The sequence below is a fragment of the Hyalella azteca genome, unplaced genomic scaffold (assembly GCF_000764305.2).
Source record: "Hyalella azteca isolate HAZT.00-mixed unplaced genomic scaffold, Hazt_2.0.2 contig15480, whole genome shotgun sequence".
Classification (NCBI taxonomy): domain Eukaryota; kingdom Metazoa; phylum Arthropoda; class Malacostraca; order Amphipoda; family Hyalellidae; genus Hyalella; species Hyalella azteca.
In genome coordinates this window covers 41,154-60,278 of record NW_025945333.1, presented here as the reverse complement: position 1 = coordinate 60,278, position 19,125 = coordinate 41,154, and the positions used below count along the sequence as shown (strand labels likewise).

The window sequence follows — 19,125 nt, the reverse complement described above, 5'->3', positions numbered from 1 at the left end:
AAACAAGTGGGATAATCATAGTTCATTCACTAATGAGCCCCAAGATTCCACTCACTAAAATATGCGCAAATCTTAATGACTGAGTTGGTATCCATTATATTATGGTCAGGGTGCGTAACGGTCATGGAAAACCTGGAAACAATGTGATGGGTATATGGCAATGTGATGGGTATATGACAATGTGATGGGTATACCCATTACCCATCACATTGTTGTATACCCATTACATCATTGTTTCCAGGTTTTCCATGACCGGTATGCACCCTGTATGGTAGTTGAAAAACTGAGGTATGCGGTAGTATGAGAACTGAGGTACCATATACATCGTGGTATGCAATGTACTTACTTATTACCTTCATTTCACATTTACTTGCAGTATTTTGATCCATCTCTGATCTATACATATGTGTTACGATATTTCTAAACCATTTCATTGATCTCTGCTAGTAAAAGCTCCTTGTTCCCTGCAGATGTTATAGCTCACCACATTAAGAGTGTGGTCCTAATCACATTAAGAGTGTGGTCCTCATCACAGTTTGAGTGGCAACTGGTGAGGTGCACACCATAGACTCGTAGATCTTTGCTGTGAGAGTCTCGTCTGTGATTTATCTTATGATGTTAGGGCATGGCCACACTGCTTCACCCTTGTATGGTCAAGCCACTTCCTCCTGTGGGAGCACAGTGCCCTTGTCCCACATGTTCCTTACTTTGAGTTCTGCAGGTCAGTTAGTTCCTCAGTTCCCTTTGTTTCCTTCCTTTCTAAATGCTCTAAATTGTTGCCTTTTTTTAAATTGGTGTCTGCAATTTTTTCATTTATGAAACTAGTACGGTAGGTACCTAATGCATTTTTGGTGTAATTGTTTCTAGAGACTAAGGTACCTATCAGTTTGCTTCTTATGTTACTTTACATTTTTTCAATTTGTTTGTTTTTTTATTTAATAATGTTAGTGATTTTTTTATAATTTATTCTTGAAATATGTTTTCTATTCAATGAAGTTATATAATTTCCTTTCTAATGTACATATTCTGTAAGTAGTTCTTTATTGCACTAAGTTATAAAATTAGAAATTCATAGAAATTATTCTGGAAGTAAAAATACATAATGCTTGCTTGCTGACGCTTCTTTGCTTCTTGTCAGAATTTTTGCTGTTCCTGGGAAAAGCCAATCCTTATTGCTTGCATTTCTCCTGATTGAACTAAAATTCTTGAGAAGAACTGTTGAAAAAGTTTTGAAAAATTATAATACTTAAATACAAATTCATTTGAATTTTGGTTGCCAAGTTAAGAATTCATTGTTGTCCACAATTTGTGGGCAACAATACAGGACTGTTGGGTGATTATTATAACGATTGCAAAGGCAATATCATGATACAATAATTTAATTTGTTGTTACAGGTTGCAGGACATCAGAGATGCTGATTATGCCCACGGACCCTGTCATCAAGGTGGCAGGACAGATGCGTCCGCTTGCTGCCCTTAACCTCACTCAGGATCATCCAGAGAACCCTGTGAATCCACCAGTCTGTCAAGCAGATTGTACAAAGAGATTAGCCCCTGTGGAGGGGTCACCATCCTGCATCACAGTCAAACGTGTGTCAAACTCCACTGCTACTGAAGTCACCGAAGCTTCCATACATGAAAGTTGCTGCACAGCATCTTGTTCTGAAGAGTGTCTTGCTAGTGATGTTAATGAAATGAGGGCACTGGGGGAACGTGAGGGTGTTGAAGAGGAGAGGGTCTATGGGGCAACAGCTCATGTGACGTCGTCAGGGAAGTTGTACGTGGGGGAGTATGATGGCGTCACCCGCGGCAAACTGCGCCAGGCATGTAAATTGAATAAGTTTGTTATATTCATCATTAGAATAGTAATAATTAATATTACATTTTGGCTTGAAATTCAAATCATGCCCTCATGTCTGTTGGGTGCTAACCACAGCTTTCATTCAATTATGTTCTATTGCTCCCCATACTATCCCATATCACTGATGCATTTTATTTATTTAATCGTATTCCTAAATTTTTAGTATACTTGGATACTCTGCCAATAATTTATGATTTTAGATGATTTGTATTTAGAGAGAACGCTGTTGCATGCATAAATCTTTATTTATTTATGTCTATATTCATTTGGGTTTGCAATATCCATGGATGTTTCACCTGCAGATATTCGTCAAGGGCTTCGTGAAGGACGTGGCGGTGGTCAAGGGTCTCCTCATATTCCTGACCTCCGACGGCCAGGCTTTCTGTCGTCACTTGCAGGACGCGCCGCCCGCCACGAAGGATAGCGCGGGTGGTGGTGTCTCAGACGTGGGTCGTGGCGTTAGCGCTGAAGGAGAGACAGGGACCTCTAAGAACCCTGATCTCACAGCTCCCCGGTCATCTGACGATGATAACGAGGACCATCTGGCTGACCCGGCGATCATTAGGCTGTCCCTGGGTGCACCAACTGAGTTATGTAGCCATGACCTGCCACTGCGGCGCCCTGCCATCACCGTGGCAGCGGTGGCAGCTGGCGCCGACCACGTTTTGTTCCTGTCCAATAACAACGAAGTGTGGCAAGCATCAGCTGAACAAATTATGCCTGTGCTGCGACTGTCCTATGCCAGGGGCCGTTGCTCATCTTGTGGCACTGACACGGGTGGCAGTCATGGTGACACTGGCACTGTTATCAATAACAGTGAATCTCAGATTTCCAAGAATCGCAGCTCACGTGATACTCACGGCTACCGTGTGTGTGGTAGTAGCGGCAATGCACACAATAAACACGAGTCTTGTTTGTTTAGGAGTAGGACTTTCAGAATACACCCATCCAGAGTGAGGATCCCTGCAGGGAGAAAGATCCTGCAGATAGCAGCAGGACCTCATTTCTCTGCTGCTCTGGTGCGAGACGAAGATAGTGACTCAGACGACAGCTATAGTGAGGATGGCAGCGATAAGGTGTGTCATGTTGACCCACACGAAGTAAATATTAATGGCGATGCATCTTGTGTAACGGAGGCAAACTGTAAAGGAGGTTCCCCATGCATGGGAACTCCATCTTTGTTGGGGAAGAGTGCCTACTGCAGCAGCGCTGCAGGTGATAACTCCTCCAACAATGGGGAGGGATCGAGTGGCAGTGAACCAAAAGGCTCGCCGGACCGCGACTTTCGTGTGGTTGATTCGGTCATGGCGGACGAGTTAGAAAATACGACGGTTAAAGATGAAGCTCCAAGCTGTGATACAATAACCAACGCTGACATAGCAAGGCAATTCATTTCTAGGCAGCTCAGTAGGATGACAGCACCAATGCTGGACGCACAAGGCTCGAGCCAGAAGCCCCATGCCGTGTGCGAGACTGACGCTGCGGGCGCGTCGCACGCACATCCGCCCGCGACGACGACCAGCGCGGCACTGAAACCTGACGCAGGCAACTTTCAGGCGGATGCCGGCCTTGGTTTTTTCCCGGCCCTCGTTGAGGTAAAATCTGAGGATTTGAAAAATAGTGTCAGGTATTCACTGGATTTGGCGTCGGATTTAATAAGCAAAAACGTCGCCCACGCGGCCACGAGTGCGACCGCTGCTGCCAGCTCCGCCGCCAGCCTTATGGCCACGGGTGTACGGGGCGTCACGGACAGGGTAGGCACTCTGACCAAGCAGTTCTCCCGCCCTGAAGGCGATCAAGAAAGAACTGCGGATGGTAATTTAAATTCCGGAAAAATATTACAAAGACGCGACTCGGAAGCCACGTGTTCATCCACATTGTCGGATGGATCGTCCGACTCGGTGACTGAGTTTTGTTACTTGGGTCCAAAAAACAGTGAAGAAATTAGAGAAGAAGCATCAGAAACAGAGAGCCCAATACCCGTTGATGACACTCCTGCCCCTCCTTCCTCTGAGTTTGCCCCTCCTTGGTCCGCCCCTCCGTCCTCTCCTACTCTGGAGCCAAAAAATGCAAGCAAAAGGATAAGTCATGTCCGCTCCGCCTCTGCCACCGCCAGTCTCGACTCCCCACAAGGGTCGTCAGAGGGCAGTGGCGCCTTTCCCCTCAGTCGCGAAAAGCGCGGCAACTCCGCCCATTGCATTGCTAATCACTGTCAATATTGCCAGAATTCCATGGCTTGCGCGGGCAATAACTTGGCTGGCTGTGGCGGTCTGGCAGGGTGCCAGCAAAGAGATGTCCTCTCGTGCATCGACACATCGACCAGCTTCTTCGACTCTCTTGGCCGCACGTCCATCAACAATATACGACTTGGCAACCTCGCGAACAGCCGCCATGATCGAATAAACACAAAATTCAAGACTGCTTCCCCAAAAAGCGGGGTTAAGGGGAAGGATGGGTTATTCTGCCCCGCCTGGTCTTCCCTCAAGAACGTCCATGTTGGGGGGAACCGCAAGGAGGATGATGACGTCAGGCTGAGAGCCATGGTGGAGCGCAGCGCCAGGATAATGTCCTCCGAGGTGATGCTGACAACCTATTTCTCTCTGTATCTATTCCATCATTTTGTAGTTATTGTTCATTTTATACATAAGTAAATTAATTGGAGGTATTTGGAAGTATTGATACCAAATGTAACTATACATTTTTGCTCAGCTGTCATAGGCGTTATTCTTTCAAAGAATCTTAAAAACGACTTGGCACATCAAGGAATGCTCAATTTGTCCTTAAAGGTATGAAAATTAAAGTCGAACGCCGCAGGAATATTAATACTAAAGGTTTCTCTCATTTATATAAGCCGATATGCAGCCGCTGGATTATAGGTACCTATTAGTGCTAAATGTTTCGCTCATTCCTGTCTCTGTACAAGTGATTCAATCCATTTACTATGGCTCCACGATAGTGGTACAACTGGTAGATGAACGAGGTGTGACTGCGTTAACATTTCCATAATTTTCGTATGTGATGTTATATATTCCACCCACAGGCAATTAAATGTCCCGCATGCAACAGGTTTTGGTGTGGGGCCAGTCCAGCGGGTCCACTGAAGCAAACCCCCTCTGTCGGGTCCAGGGCCTCAGCGGCCGTGCCATCACCAAGCTCGCCTGTGGGGCCTCCTTCGTCGCTGGCCTCACCATCGACGGACAGGTGATGAGGGCACAGGTGATGGGGGTACAGGTGATGGGGGTGATGGGGGTACAGGTGATGAGGGTACAGGTGATGGGGGCACAGGTAATAAGCCAGAGAGGTAATGGCTCCATTACCTAACCTCAAATTGTGATGCAGTAACTGGCATTTGCTAAGACAAGAGCGTGGCCGTGCGCGTGGTCACATCGACTATCCGTAACGAAATAATTATCATTATTATTTATTATTATTAATTATTATTATTATTAATTATTATTATTATTCCTGCAGATCTTGGTGTGGGGCGACACCTTCTTCACCCCATCAGCTACCCCACCTACCCTCTCCTCCCTTCTCAAGTTCTCCCCCAAATCCCCGCCTGTGGGGCTCCCCATCCCCACGCACCCAATGACCCCTGGGGACGAGGAGATAAAGGTCCTCTACGAGCCGGAACCCCATGTCCTCCCCCTTCCCTCTCTGGGGTCTGACGAGGGGGATCTTTTCGACTCCCCCTCGTCCGTGGCCGATGAAAACGTGGCCGAAAATCCCCCTGGAAACTTCAACGTCCCGGTAGCAATCACCTCAAGCCATAAGGATCGTTTGATGGAGACTAAGACAAATAAGGACTTTTCTACTTTATCCTCTTCCAGTTTATCTTGTTCCACTTTATCCTCTTCCACTTTATCCTCTTCCACTTTATCCTCTTCAGCTTTAGCCTCTTCAGCTTTATCCTCTTCCACTTTATCCCCTTCCGCTTTATCCTCTTCCACTTTATCCCCTTCCACTTTATCCTCTTCAGCTTTATCCTCGTCCGTTTTATCCTCTTCTTCTTTGTCCTCTTCCACGTTATTCTCTTCCGCTTTATGCTCTTCCACTTTGTCCTCTTCCACTTTATCCTCGTCCACTTTATCCTCGTCCACTTTATCCTCTTCTGCTTTGTCCTCTTCCACTTTATCCTCTTCCGCTTTATGCTCTTCCACTTTGTCCTCTTCCACTTTATCCTCTTCCACTTTGTCCTCTTCCACTTTGTCCTCTTCCACTTTATCCTCGTCCACTTTGTCCTCTTCTGCTTTGTCCTCTTCTGCTTTGTCCTCTTCCACATTATCCTCCTCCACTTTATCCTCTTCAAGTCCTCCAGGTTCTTCTGTAAGCAATCTAGTCCACTCGAGTCCCGAGACCCTGGTTACGAAAGACAGGTCAAGTCCCCAGCTGGGAGCTGGGGACTCGAGCTCCAAGTCCACGGACCAACAAGGAGAGAATGTCCCGCTTGAGGACAAACGGGATGAAAACCGCGGCAACAAGGACGAAATAAAGGCACTTTCGTCAGGCGAGGGCCACGCCTTGACCAAGGAGGCTGAGGGCCACGCCTTGACCAAGGAGGCTGAGGGCCACGCCTTGACCAAGGAGGCTGAGGGCCACGCCTTGACCAAGGAGGCTGAGGGCCACGCCTTGACCAAGGAGGCTGAGGGCCACGCCTTGACCAAGGAGGCTGAGGGCAACGATCAAGGGCAGGTCTCTAAGGGCGGCCACAGCCGTCCTGTGCCCAAGGGCTTCATCACGGAGCGGGTGCTGGAGGGGTGCGGGGGACATGTGGGGGGCGCAAGGCGGGCCCGGGACGTGGGGGCCGCGGGGGACCAGGTCATCGTTGCCTCGTCCCTGGAGGGGGACGTGTTCCTGGCCCAGCTGGTGACCCGAGCCACGTGAGTATTGCATCTGGAGTGAAATGAATAATAATTGAATATTACTGGAGTATAAATTGACATGTAACTATCACTTCAGTCTTACTTTAGAAATACTAAGAATCACCAGGGTGTAAACAAAATATTACTTCAGTATTTTTCGTGTATTACTCGCGTATTACTTACAGAATTACTCGTACATTACTAGTGTATTTCTTGTGTATTACATGATGACCCTATTTTCCTTTAGGCCTTACAGATAAATAACTTGCCTCTTTGCTATGGTAATTTTAATGAAGTTCGTGCTTGTAAATATAATTAAAATATAGGTACCTCTTCTGAAAGAGAGCGACGTTATTAGAGACCAATTTTCATCATTATGTCTTTAGTTTTTATTAGAAAAATTTTTGGCTTGTTCATTTTGTCATGCTTCATACCTCCACAGAGAGGCTGGGGTTGGTAATTCATCCCCAAAATCAGGGATAAACAAACCGCTCCTCACGGGAGAGTTCTGGCGGGTGCCTGTGGGCGTGGGGGAGCGCTGCTCCCACATCCTCTGTGGGGGAGACAGCGTCGTCACCCACGGGGCCCCTCCCTCCAAAGAGGTATGTTCTTATTACCGGACACGCTGGTTCTTATAACCGGTCACGCTGGTTCTTATAACCGGTCACGCTGGTTCTTATAACCGGATACGCCGGTTCTTATAGCCTGATACGCTGTTTCTTATAACCGGTCACGCTGGTTCTTATAACCGGACACGCTGGTTCTTATAACCGGACACGCCGGTTCTTATAGCCTGATACGCTGTTTCTTATAACCGGTCACGCTGGTTCTTATAACCGGTCACGCTGGTTCTTATAACCGGACACGCCGGTTCTTATAGCCTGATACGCTGTTTCTTATAACCGGTCACGCTGGTTCTTAGAATTGGACACGCCGGTTCTTATTACCGGACACGCTGCTTCTTATTACCGGACACGCTGGTTCTTATTACCGGACACGCTGGTTCTTATTACCGGACACGCTGGTTCTTATTACCAGACACACTGGTTCTTGTAACTGGATACGCTGTTTCTTATAGCCGGACACGCCGGTTCTTACAATCCGACACGCCGGTTCTTATAACCAGATATGCTTTGAACAAGACAGGACTGTACATATATTGCTCCATTACAATTCAATAGATGGAAATCAAATTCAAATTTATTGTTCATAAATGAATTAATACATAAATAACTGTTCAAGCTGACTGTTCCGTGACGCTACAGATGGTGAAGTTCCTGATGGGGGAGCTGCAGCTGCTACAGCTGCTGCTGCCTGCACAGCAGCTGCTCCTGCAGCCTCTGCAGCTGCTGCTGGAGGCTTCCTTGTGGCCTCCTCAGCTGCACGACGAGCACGTATACGTGGGGACCAATACTAATGATCTCATGGCAACATCTGGCAACTCCTTTGTGACGTCTGGCAGCTCCGTAGTGACGTCTGGCAACTCAGTAGTGACGTCTGGCAGCTCCGTAGTGACGTCTGGCAACTCCGTAGTGACGTCTGGCAGCTCCGTAGTGACGTCTGGCAACTCCGTAGTGACGTCTGGCAGCTCCGTAGTGACGTCTGGCAACTCAGTAGTGACGTCTGGCAACTCAGTAGTGACGTCTGGCAGCTCCGTTGTGGCGTCTGGCAACTCCGTAGTGACATCTGGCAACTCCGTAGTGACGTCTGGCAGCTCGGTAGTGACGTCTGGCAACTTAGAAGTATCTTTTAAAAATGTGTCTATATCTGGCAGCTCAAAAACGGCTCTTGATAACTCTTTGGCAACTACTAGCAACTTTAACCTACTTTTAAACGAAAATATTTCCGTCAGGGAGAACATGGAAGTTGAAAATAGTTTAGTTATAAACAATATGACGACCAGTAGTAACCATGGCAACCGCAGCGACTTGTCTTCCTGTGAAACACACCAGATCTCCACTTACTGTGATATTTGCCCTAATTTGTACAGAAAACGTGTGGATAGAAATAAGTTTTCACAAAAAACATCTCACAACAACCGGGGTAACGCTAGCCCCAAAACATTCGGTGGGGTAGAATCCCCAACGCAATTCGAGGGGTTAGTGTCCCCTCATGGCTCCCCCAGCGTGGGTAGGAGGAGACCCAAGCGGGGCTACAGGACCTCCCACTGCCGCCTCCATGGGGAGGACAAGAGAGAAGCCTTCCTCCTGTGGCGCCTCCTGAGGACCCTACAGGATGTGGTGCAGGTAGTGGGGTTGCGGGGTGACAGGGTTGTGGGGTGTACGGGTTGTGGGGTGTACGGGTTGTGGGGTGCCAGGGTTGCAATTTATCATTATTTTACTAATGTAGATATTTGTTATGACCATTGATAAAGCATCAAAACTAAAGGTATAATTATTCTGATGGCTGTTGATGTTCAATAATAGGAAATAAAATGCCTGCTGATTCTCAACCAACCGGCCATCTTGCGAATTTCAACGAAAATTTCCACAAGATGTGGGTTTCGAACCTTCCAATCATTCATCTACATCATCATTGAACTAGCTTTGCAGATGGGGTACAATACCTGTTCGTTAATGAAAAATAATTCTGTGTGAGTGATTATTAATAAATTCAATTCCTCCTTCAGAAACAATAGAGAGCGAATTTTTAAAAATTCTCATCCCTGTTATTTTGGATCAGAAATGATACGACGCTGTCTGCAGGTGTTGGTGGGTGGTGCTGAGGCTGTTAATCAGGCGCAGGTCTCGCCCGTGTGTGACGTCATACATCTCCCCCTCATCTCCCAGGTGCTCTATTATGAAGTATTGAGGGTTCTTCACACTCAAAATTATGCCTACTTTAGTGGAATTCACACGTAGAATCCAAATTGTAATTGTTTAGCCTATTTTATCGATAAAATATGTGTGAAATAGATCATATTGATTGGTCGCTTAATGTGAACTATTGCTTATAGTATTTGTAGGCGCAATAACTCGATTAAACAGGCATTATTTTCTGCAGTGTGATGTACTGTGCCAAATTTTGGCCCAGTACTGTGATGACGTGTGTGATGCTACTTCGTCTGGGCTCCTGACACTTTATGAAGATGATGCATTGAGCATCATAAAGCATGCCATACCCGCGATGGTGCATCTCATACCCCCCAACATACTACCAAAGTCATACCAAAACCAGGATTATTCGAACAATGAAAATTATTGTGGTACTCCCTCGACGCCTAAAGAAAACGATCGCGTGAAGAAAACGACGAAAAAAGAAAACGGGCGATCAAAGAAAACTGAGGAAACAACTGCGACGAGGAGAAACTCCTCCAAGTTCCGGGGTTCATCTTTTGCATCGTTGGTGGATAAAAGAGGATCAGATGTGTCGGATGAAGAGGCGAATGCAGTTTTTGAGTGGCTGGTGCATCAGCCGCTCGAGAGGATAAGTGATTACGACTTGCTATTGTGGGAAATTTTGAGGGGGGACCATCCTAGCCCTGTCGTGACTCTGGTCCAAACTGCACGTGCAAGATGGCGGAACCTACAGCTTCTGGTCACCGAGGGCCTCTCAGAGGCCAACGAGACTCTCAAGTTCATTAAGTCATTGCCCTCAAACGCTCCCCTCAAATCAACGTGTCGTCTCATCCTGGACTCGCGTCAGACGTCAGCTGTTCGCCTAACGTCAGCGGCAAACACGGGTTTTTTGTCAGCCTTGTCGCTGTCGTCGTCAGGGTTTGTAGCGTTGACGTCAGATGCGCTCCTGCAAGTCAGCCACAGCGCCGTCAGCTCCTTCCCTCTGGGGCTGCTCTGGCTGGATCCCCCAGAGCTGGGCAACCAGGTGGGTGCTCTGACACTCTGGGGAGGAGGTACTCTGCGGTATCCCCCAGAGCTGGGCAACCAGGTGGGTGCTCTGCCGCTCTGGAGAAGGGGCACTCTTGCTGGATATCCCAGAGCTGGGTAACCAGGTTAGGTGCTCTGAAAATCCGGGTAGGTACTCTTGTGAGGCATTTTTTGGTCAGAGTAATAGCAGAGTAAATAATTATTGTGATGCAATTCAAAGAATATATAATGCCAGGGAAATAAGACACAATATGGTGGTATGCCTGTTAAATGTAAAACAATTAAGTACATTGAGGAAGGGCGATCATTAAGTAGCATTAATGGCATGCAATTTTTAAGTATCATTAAGAGCAGGCAATCATTAATATCATTGATGGCCCGCAGACGACCCTGTCCCTGCAGCTGCCAGAGGATCGCCTGCAGCTCTCCTGTAGCAGCATAGACGACCGCCGCCTGTGGGGCACCCGCCTCTCGTCTGCGGTCGCCTGCTGCGTCGCCACGGAGGACTGCTGCCCTTCCACCGCCTGCAGGAGGCGCCCCGGGGGCGTGTTGCTCACATGGCAGCAGATCTGTCACCCTAACCCATATAGCTCCCTTTTCTGGGAGTGTAGCTCCTACGGATGGTGGAAGGACACCCGCGTACCCCCCGCCACGCGTCATGCATGCTACACTTTCACCCGTCACCCGCAGTACCGCGGGGCGACATACACGGGGGAGTGGGTGTCAGGCAAGCCTCACGGACAAGGGGCCCTCGCGTGGCCCGATGGATCCACCTACGAGGGGGAGTTGAAGGGGGGCCAGTTCTGGGGCCAAGGGGTACTTCGGGTGACCTGCGGCCTCCCCGGCATCTTGGATGGGGGACTTGTGGGTGCCGCGTACTGTGGGGGGGAATGGGAGGCGGGGAAAATGTGTGGGTGGGGGGAGATAAGGCACCACAACGGGACCACGTACGCGGGGTACTTGCAGAACAATTTGTACGAAAAGTTCGGGGTACTTCAGAAGGGGCGGTACCCTAACACCCACCACAAGGATGACGTCACCGAAAACAAAATGGCGGACAGCAATACAAGATGGCGTCGGCCGGAACAAAATGGTGCCGAGAAAAAGAGCGACGGCAACGCAACAAAAAAGGGGGGCGGTGACCCCCTAGGGGGGGAGGAGGCGTCCATCTACACGGGGGAGTGGGTGGGGGGGCTGAAACACGGCTACGGGATTGAGGACTGCATCGTGTCAGGTGATTATGGTTATCATTACTGATAATTAAGATATATCTACCTATCGTGAAAGTTATGTTTGGTCCTGACGTGGTACTGACGTGGTCCTGGTGCGCAGGGTTCAAGTACCAGGGTCAGTACCAGCAGGGGGAGCGGCAGGGGGCGGCGCTCGTCACCACCGCCGCGGGGGGCGTCTGCGAGACCTCCTTCGTGGGGGGCAAACCCTGCGTGAGTGATGAACCCCTGCAGCCTTTAACCCCTACTGAACCCCCATGGCCTTTAAGCCCTCCTGAACCCCGTAGCGATGAACCCCAATAATAATATAATATTGATACATTGTTTACCATTTCTCAGATGGTAACTACCAGCACTAGTTAGTGTTGGTAATGACGGTAACTACCATCACTAGTTAGTGTTGGTAATGACGGTAACTACCATCACTAGTTAGTGTTGGTAATATGGTAACTACCATCACTAGTTAGTGTTGGTAATATGGTAACTACCATCACTAGTTAGTGTTGGTAATGATGGTAGTCACCATCACTAGTTAGTGTTGGTAATGATGGTAACTACCATCACTAGTTGGTAATGATGGTAACTACCATCACTAGTTGGTAATGATGGTAACTACCATCACTAAATGGTAATGATGGTAACTACCATCACTAGTTGGTAATGACGGTAACTACCATTACCTTGACAGGGCCCGGGCCTGGTGGTGATGGAGGACGGGGCGGTCTACGAGGGGGCGCTGGCCCCCGGCCCCAAGGGCTCCTCCACGCCCCTGGCCCCCCACTGCGGGGGGCGGGGGGCGCTGTACCTGCCAGGGGGCGCCGCCCTTGAAGGGACCTTCGGGGGGGCGCTGCTGCCCCTCGGGGGGGGGCCTCAGGATCTCCAGTGGGGCCCTACACAGGGGGGGCGCCGTGGGGCCTGCGGTACACAGGTGGCTGTGTGGCGTGTTGGTGGCTGTGTGGCGTGTTGGTGGCTGTGTGGCGCGTTGGTGGCTGTGTGGCGTGTTGGTGGCTGTGTGGCGTGTTGGTGGCTGTGTGGCGTGTTGGTGGCTGTGTGGTGTGTTGGTGGCTGTGTGGTGTGTTGGTGGCTGTGTGGTGTGTTGGTGGCTGTGTGGTGTGTTGGTGGCTGTGTGGTGTGTTGTCTGCTAATACAAGATATGTTCATGCAAACTATGCAATAATATAATAAAATATTTATAATAAATGCAAAATTAATAATTATTTTGTTAATAATGTACTACATACATAAAAAATATAATATGCATAATAGACAGACCGAGGAGATGTACTCGTAGGATGTGGCTGGCATGTGGCATGTGGCATGACCCTTCCCCCTCGCCCGCAGTGTGGTGGGCAGCCACTGTGGTGGCGTGGAGCTCAAGTGGCGTGCGCTCTTCGCCAACTACGCCACAATTCTGGGCATAGACCAGACCTGCCCGGACCCCAGCCCGGACCCCAGCCAGGTAACCCAGACCCCAGCCAGGTAACCCAGACCCCAGCCAGGTAACCCAGACCCCAGCCAGGTAACCCGGACCCCAGCCAGGTAACCCGGACCCCAGCCAGGTAACCCGGACCCCAGCCAGGTAACCCAGACCTCAGCCAGGTAAGCCGGACCCCAGCCAGGTAACCCAGACCCCAGCCAGGTAACCCAGACCCTAGCCAGGTAACCCAGACCTCAGCCAGGTAACTCAGACCCCAGCCAGGTAACCCGGACCCCAGCCAGGTAACACAGACCCCAGCCAGGTAACACAGACCTCAGCCAGGTAACCCAGACCCCAGCCAGGTAACCCAGACCCCAGCCAGGCAAGACAATAATAAAATAGGAGCCGTGAATCGCGGGTTCGAGCCTCCACTCGTAGAAATTAGTAAGAAGATGTCCAAATATCAATGCACTTGTAGCTTTTTTGAGGGACTTTCTGACGCAGTTTGGTCCGCAACAAATTATTGTATCAGTGCTACGCGCAGATATTGTCCTCGCAGATCAATATTACAACAATTTGACCTATTATTTTGCCTGAGTGTGGCGTGTGGCTCCATGCTATGACATGTGGCTACATGATATGCTTTGTCGCCATATGCCACACGATGATGCCACTCGCTACACCACACCGCCGCATGTCATGGCATACACTACACCATAACGCCACATGCGACAGGTGTGGCAGCGGCTGGTACGCCACATCGCCACCAGGAGCCGAGGGGGGCGCCCCNAGCCCTTATACTAACCCTCCGTAGTCCTTACTGGCGACCCTAGCCCTTATACTAACCCTCCGTAGTCCTTACTGGCGACCCTAGCCCTTATACTAACCCTCCGTAGTCCTTACTGGCGACCCTAGCCCTTATACTAACCCTCCGTAGTCCTTACTGGCGACCCTAGCCCTTATACTAGCCCCCCGTAGTCCTTACTGGCGAATCTAGATGCCATCTTCAGCTCCTATATGACCCCCCACTCCCCCCCAGGCGTTCAGTGTGGCCCCCCACCCCCTGCAGGAGCTGCGGGGGGCGCTGGTGGGGGCGTTCAGGGCCTCGTACGGCGCCCCCTGCGCTGCCCCCGCCCTCCTCCTCCCCCACGCCCTCGCCGAGGTGGGTCACTCTCTCACCCAGAGAAATTAGTGGGCATTTATACAAATAGCGATGTATTTTTTGGACTTGTGTTGTGGGTCATCCTACAAGAAGTGCGTATCAGGGATACGGCCGCTCTCTGCTGGAGCGTCGGGGTAGAAAGTGTGTCACTATTTGTACAATATTACCCCTTCATTTGTCTGAGTGTAGTGTCTTAGCTCTCGCATCTGCAGGCGTATAATATTCCAACTTGCGTATATAATATAGCAATATAATATAATATTCGTACCCCGCGTATAATATGATAACAATAGTTACTGGTAATAACATAGTTGTGGGATGGTCTGAGTTCGTTAACAATTCTACTTATAAACGGGATAATCAGGTACAGAGTCAAGGTTAATAGAGCACTTATTTGAGCAATACTCGGCTTAATGTTAATACTTATTTCGACACTCGTAGTGGTCGAAAGATATAAAATATATATTTTATGTACAGTATATATAGGTATAAGATTTAGTATAGGTTGGCAGAACTTCTTCCTTTAAGCAGGTTTCATTGAAGACCAACGGATTTGTTTTATTGACAATTTTCTTATTAGTTTGTTCAACATATCAGAAAGAAATTACTGAAAAAAACTAGTAAGAGAATTGGAAATGTATATATATTTATATATATATTCTTATTTTTATTGTATAATATTTTTCTATTATATATATATTATATATGAATAGTTCAGCGGTTCTCACGTGGCAATAAGTACTGAATTAGTACTAAAGTACCCCATGTACAGGTGAGATGGTACACCCGCCGCCTGTACCAGCTGGTACGCGCCCTGTTCCCCACCCTGCCCCCCGAGGACGCCCCCCTCCACCTGGACCCCTCCTGCGGGGTCCCACACAAAATGCAAGTCTACCTACTGTGTAGTTTGTGTTAAGAATGTATAATTAATAATAACTAAATATTTAATATTTAATTAATTTTAATTAATTAATTTAATATTTAATTATTAATTAAATTAATAAATGAATTGTGAATGTATGATCGTTCACTGTTACAAAGGTCAGTTAAAACCAGAATTTATTAATAATTTCATGCGCGTTTATTAACGTGGATAAGATACAGTGTAAATGTACAGCCACATAATTACGTTAATTTACATAATGTATTGTCAATGATGATGATCATTCACTCTTACCAGTCATTTAATGACAGAATACCATAATTAATTTCTTGTGCGTTTATTAACGTGAATAACGTGAATGTACACTTACATAATTACGTTAATTTGGCTGTACAAATAATTTAGTTTAAAGACGAGTGGTTAATGACCAGAGAAATCATCGATTTAATTTTCAGGATCGAACAATATTCTTCAGTGGACGTTGGTTGATAAAAATTCTGGTTCAAGGAAGTAATTTAATTTAATAACGACGTTTCGATTTCGATTTAATTATTTCTGCCAATATGGCAGAAATAATTTCATGTACAGACACATGTCGCGTGGTCGCCTGAGTAACATTTGTGTTTAACTTGGTACAGTGATTTATTAAACTGTTTATTGAGCATGAATTTGTTGTTAGGCTTGTTTTGAAATTTTAAACGTGCTTTTTTTAAACTGAAATAAAATTACGTTAAATCCATATTAACTGATGTTTTCATTAAAGGAATCCAAGTGCAATAAAACACCAGCAATCGTAACTTTATTCAAATAATTATTTTTAACCAGTCGGCGACGTCCTTTGACAGTATAGTTTATTTATATATCACAGTAAATCATGTTTTATTATATTACATCTAACTATATTATAAATATATAATTATAATATCATATTACATATATTATATTATTACTCGCTGCGTATAGCTGCATAGTTTATCATACCTCTCAATGCAATTCATATAATATGTGTTAAATGATTCTTTCAGATCTACTTCGATAGAATACATTACGCAGTGCCTGCCGATCTACTGCCATATTGGCAGTAAGACAGTATAATATATAATCTACCTCTATATATCATGCAGCAGTGCGCTATAATGGGTAGACGGGTAGACTCAATCTACTTGTGTTCCTCAGAGTGGTGACTCCATCGTATATTATCCACCCGCATCTACTGCCCCTGATCTACCCGTCCCTGTCTACCCTCTACCTGCTGTGCGGCGCCTCATCTACCCAGGGTCTACCTCAGCACTGCTACCCTCTACCCTCCTATGCCCTCGCCGCCCAGTATACTGGCAACTCTACCCTCTATACTGGCAACTCTACCGGGAGTTCTACCCTGTATAGCGAGGGTTCTACTGGCAAGACAGGAAGTTCTACCGTCCAGTACAGTTACGGGGGGCGGCAGCACCCCCTACACGTGGCCTGTACGCAGGCGCCCGCCAGTAGAGACCGCGTATACTGGCGTAACCTGTGCGTCTGGAACGCCCTTACGGACCAGCAACTGCTGCGGGGGCTGGGGTGAGTTGGGAGGCACTGGGGTGAGTTGGGGGGCACGCACCCCCACTGGAGCCAACCCCCATTTGGGGGTAGGCATTACTGCACGACAATAATTAAATAAATAAGCTCAACCAGAAATTGAAAAGTAAATCCCTATTTTCATCCCGTCAACCTGACACCCCGTATCCCCCCCACGCAGAGGTGTGGGGGAGGCAGGGGAGCTGGGGGAGGCCGTGGGGATATTCCAGCTGCTCCCCACCACCGTCCTCCCCTGGGAGAAGCTGGCCCTCGTGCAGCGCTGCTTCAGCTGCACCCGCCGGGTGAGTGGGGGAGTGAGGGAGAGGGGGGTGAGTGGGGGAGTACGGGGGAGGGGGGTGAGGGGGTTGTCATGGAGTGGAGGGTTAATGTGTGAGTGAGGGTGAATGGGGGTAGTGAGGTAGTGGGTGGGAATGGGGGAGTGTGGATGAGGGGGAGGGAGTGGAGGATAAATGGAGTATTGAGGGTGAAGAGTGAGGCTGAAGGAAAATAAGGGGGTGGAGGCTGAGTGGTAGTAAGGGAGTGGGTGGTGAATGGGGGAGTAAAAGAGTGGAGGGTGAACGGGAGAAGTGGGGTGAGGGGGAATAAGGGATAGAGGTGAGGGGTGCAGTGAGTGAGGGAGTGAGGGAGCTGGGGTTGTGATGCAGGCGAATCATAAGACGCACTCCCTCCTGGCGCAGGCGCTGCAGGCGGCTGGTGCAGCAGCGGGTGGGCAGGACGCCCTCCTGCCGGCGCTGGTGCAGGTTGTGCTGCGTGCCCGCGTGCAGCAGCTGGGCACGCACCTGCAGTACATGGCCGACCTCCTGGACAGCGACCAGCTGGACGGAGAGCTGGACTACATCTTCACGTCCCTCGTGGTCAGTGCTATGGACACTCTATTTTTGCGTTATATCCGCGTTTTGTCCATTAATGCAGCTGTCTATATTATTAACTTCATGTTTGTTTGCAAGCGGCGTATTGCCATATTTGTGAGACATTCTTAACTTCATTTGTGAGGATTCTTATTATTTGTGAGGATTCTTAACTTCGTGTTTGTTTGCAGGCGGCGTATTGCCATATTTGTGAGGCTCCTCCCCCATCCAGTGGAGGACCGGCAACGGGATGACGACGCCGCTCAGCCTGACCAATGAGGAGCCAATGTTGTCCTAGCGTCACTGCTCCGCTCAGCCAATGGGGCACCGATGTTTGGATGACGTACCGGCCAGCCAATAGGGTACCGATGTTTTGATGACGTCACTGCTCCGCTCAGCCAATGGGGAGCCAATGTTGTCCTAGCGTCACTGCTCCTCTCAGCCAATGGGGGAACGATGTTCGGATGACGTCACTGCTCTGCTCATCCAATTGGGAATCGATGTTTGGATGACGTACCGGTCAGCCAATAGGATACCGATGTTTGGATGACGTCACTGCTCCGCTCAGCCAATAGGATACCGATGTATGGATGACGTCATTGCTCCGCTCATCGAATAGGATACTGATGTTTGAATGACGTCACTACTCCGCTCAGCCAATAGGATACCGATGTTTTGATGACGTCACTGCTCTTCTCAGCCAATGGGGAAACAAAGTTTGGGTGATGTCATCATTCAGCTTGGCTAATGATTAACCGATATTGTGATGACTTCATCATTCAGCGAATACATTAATGAGCCCAATGTTTTGATGACGTCCGTCCTTATTAATGCTGCAATAATTTATGCATATCAAAGACTCAACGAACGCAGCCCCTGTTGCTGACGCCAGACTTTACGTAAAGTCGACATGCTCACTCATCAATAACTATTTCGTTACGTTATTTCCTCAATAACATTAACTTATCCAGTCGTGTCGTTTCCATTATTTGTACACTTGTATGATAATGTAAGATCAATGTAAATAAAAGAGACGTTTATAATAACTAATAATAATGAATGAAAGCTCAAGCGCAGAATACATGTATTCACAAAATGACTTACAAATTAGAACAGTAAATTATTGTTCTTTTTTCTTTGCGTGACGAAGGCATTGACAGTAAGAACAAAACGTTTATTTATGTTACAATTTTCATCGTAAATATATTAACAATATATTGAGCTATTTCATTGCTTAGTTAAATCCTGCTATTTACCTCCATCCCATATATGCATTGTTTATGCATAAATTCTCACCTATGACAGGCGTTATCTTCGACCTTAGCCGCGATAAGGAAATTCGTGATGGGAAATTGATGGAATGAGAGTACTATTTTATTACCTACCTACTTCCACCTAGGTCTTACCTTCTTCCACCTAGGTTTTACCTACCTCCACCTAGGTCTTACCTACTCCCACCTA

General features: G+C 47.9%; 1 protein-coding gene across 1 annotated transcript; it reads left to right on the top strand.

Moving 5' to 3' along the window:
* The first annotated feature begins 200 nt into the window (after nucleotides 1–200).
* On the top strand, nucleotides 201–18,866 carry LOC108668809. Its single transcript, XM_047884531.1, has 20 exons — nucleotides 201–721; nucleotides 1,396–1,823; nucleotides 2,164–4,437; nucleotides 4,928–5,062; nucleotides 5,333–6,741; nucleotides 7,166–7,325; nucleotides 7,989–8,969; nucleotides 9,429–9,512; nucleotides 9,727–10,545; nucleotides 10,932–11,781; nucleotides 11,880–11,989; nucleotides 12,465–12,704; nucleotides 13,118–13,235; nucleotides 13,929–13,984; nucleotides 14,233–14,355; nucleotides 15,128–15,240; nucleotides 16,415–16,798; nucleotides 16,977–17,097; nucleotides 17,494–17,670; nucleotides 17,856–18,866. The coding sequence occupies exons 1-20, from the start codon at nucleotides 613–615 to the stop codon at nucleotides 17,916–17,918; spliced, it is 8,754 nt and encodes a 2,917-aa protein (XP_047740487.1). The 5' UTR covers nucleotides 201–612; the 3' UTR covers nucleotides 17,919–18,866.
* The last annotated feature ends 259 nt before the right edge of the window (nucleotides 18,867–19,125 follow it).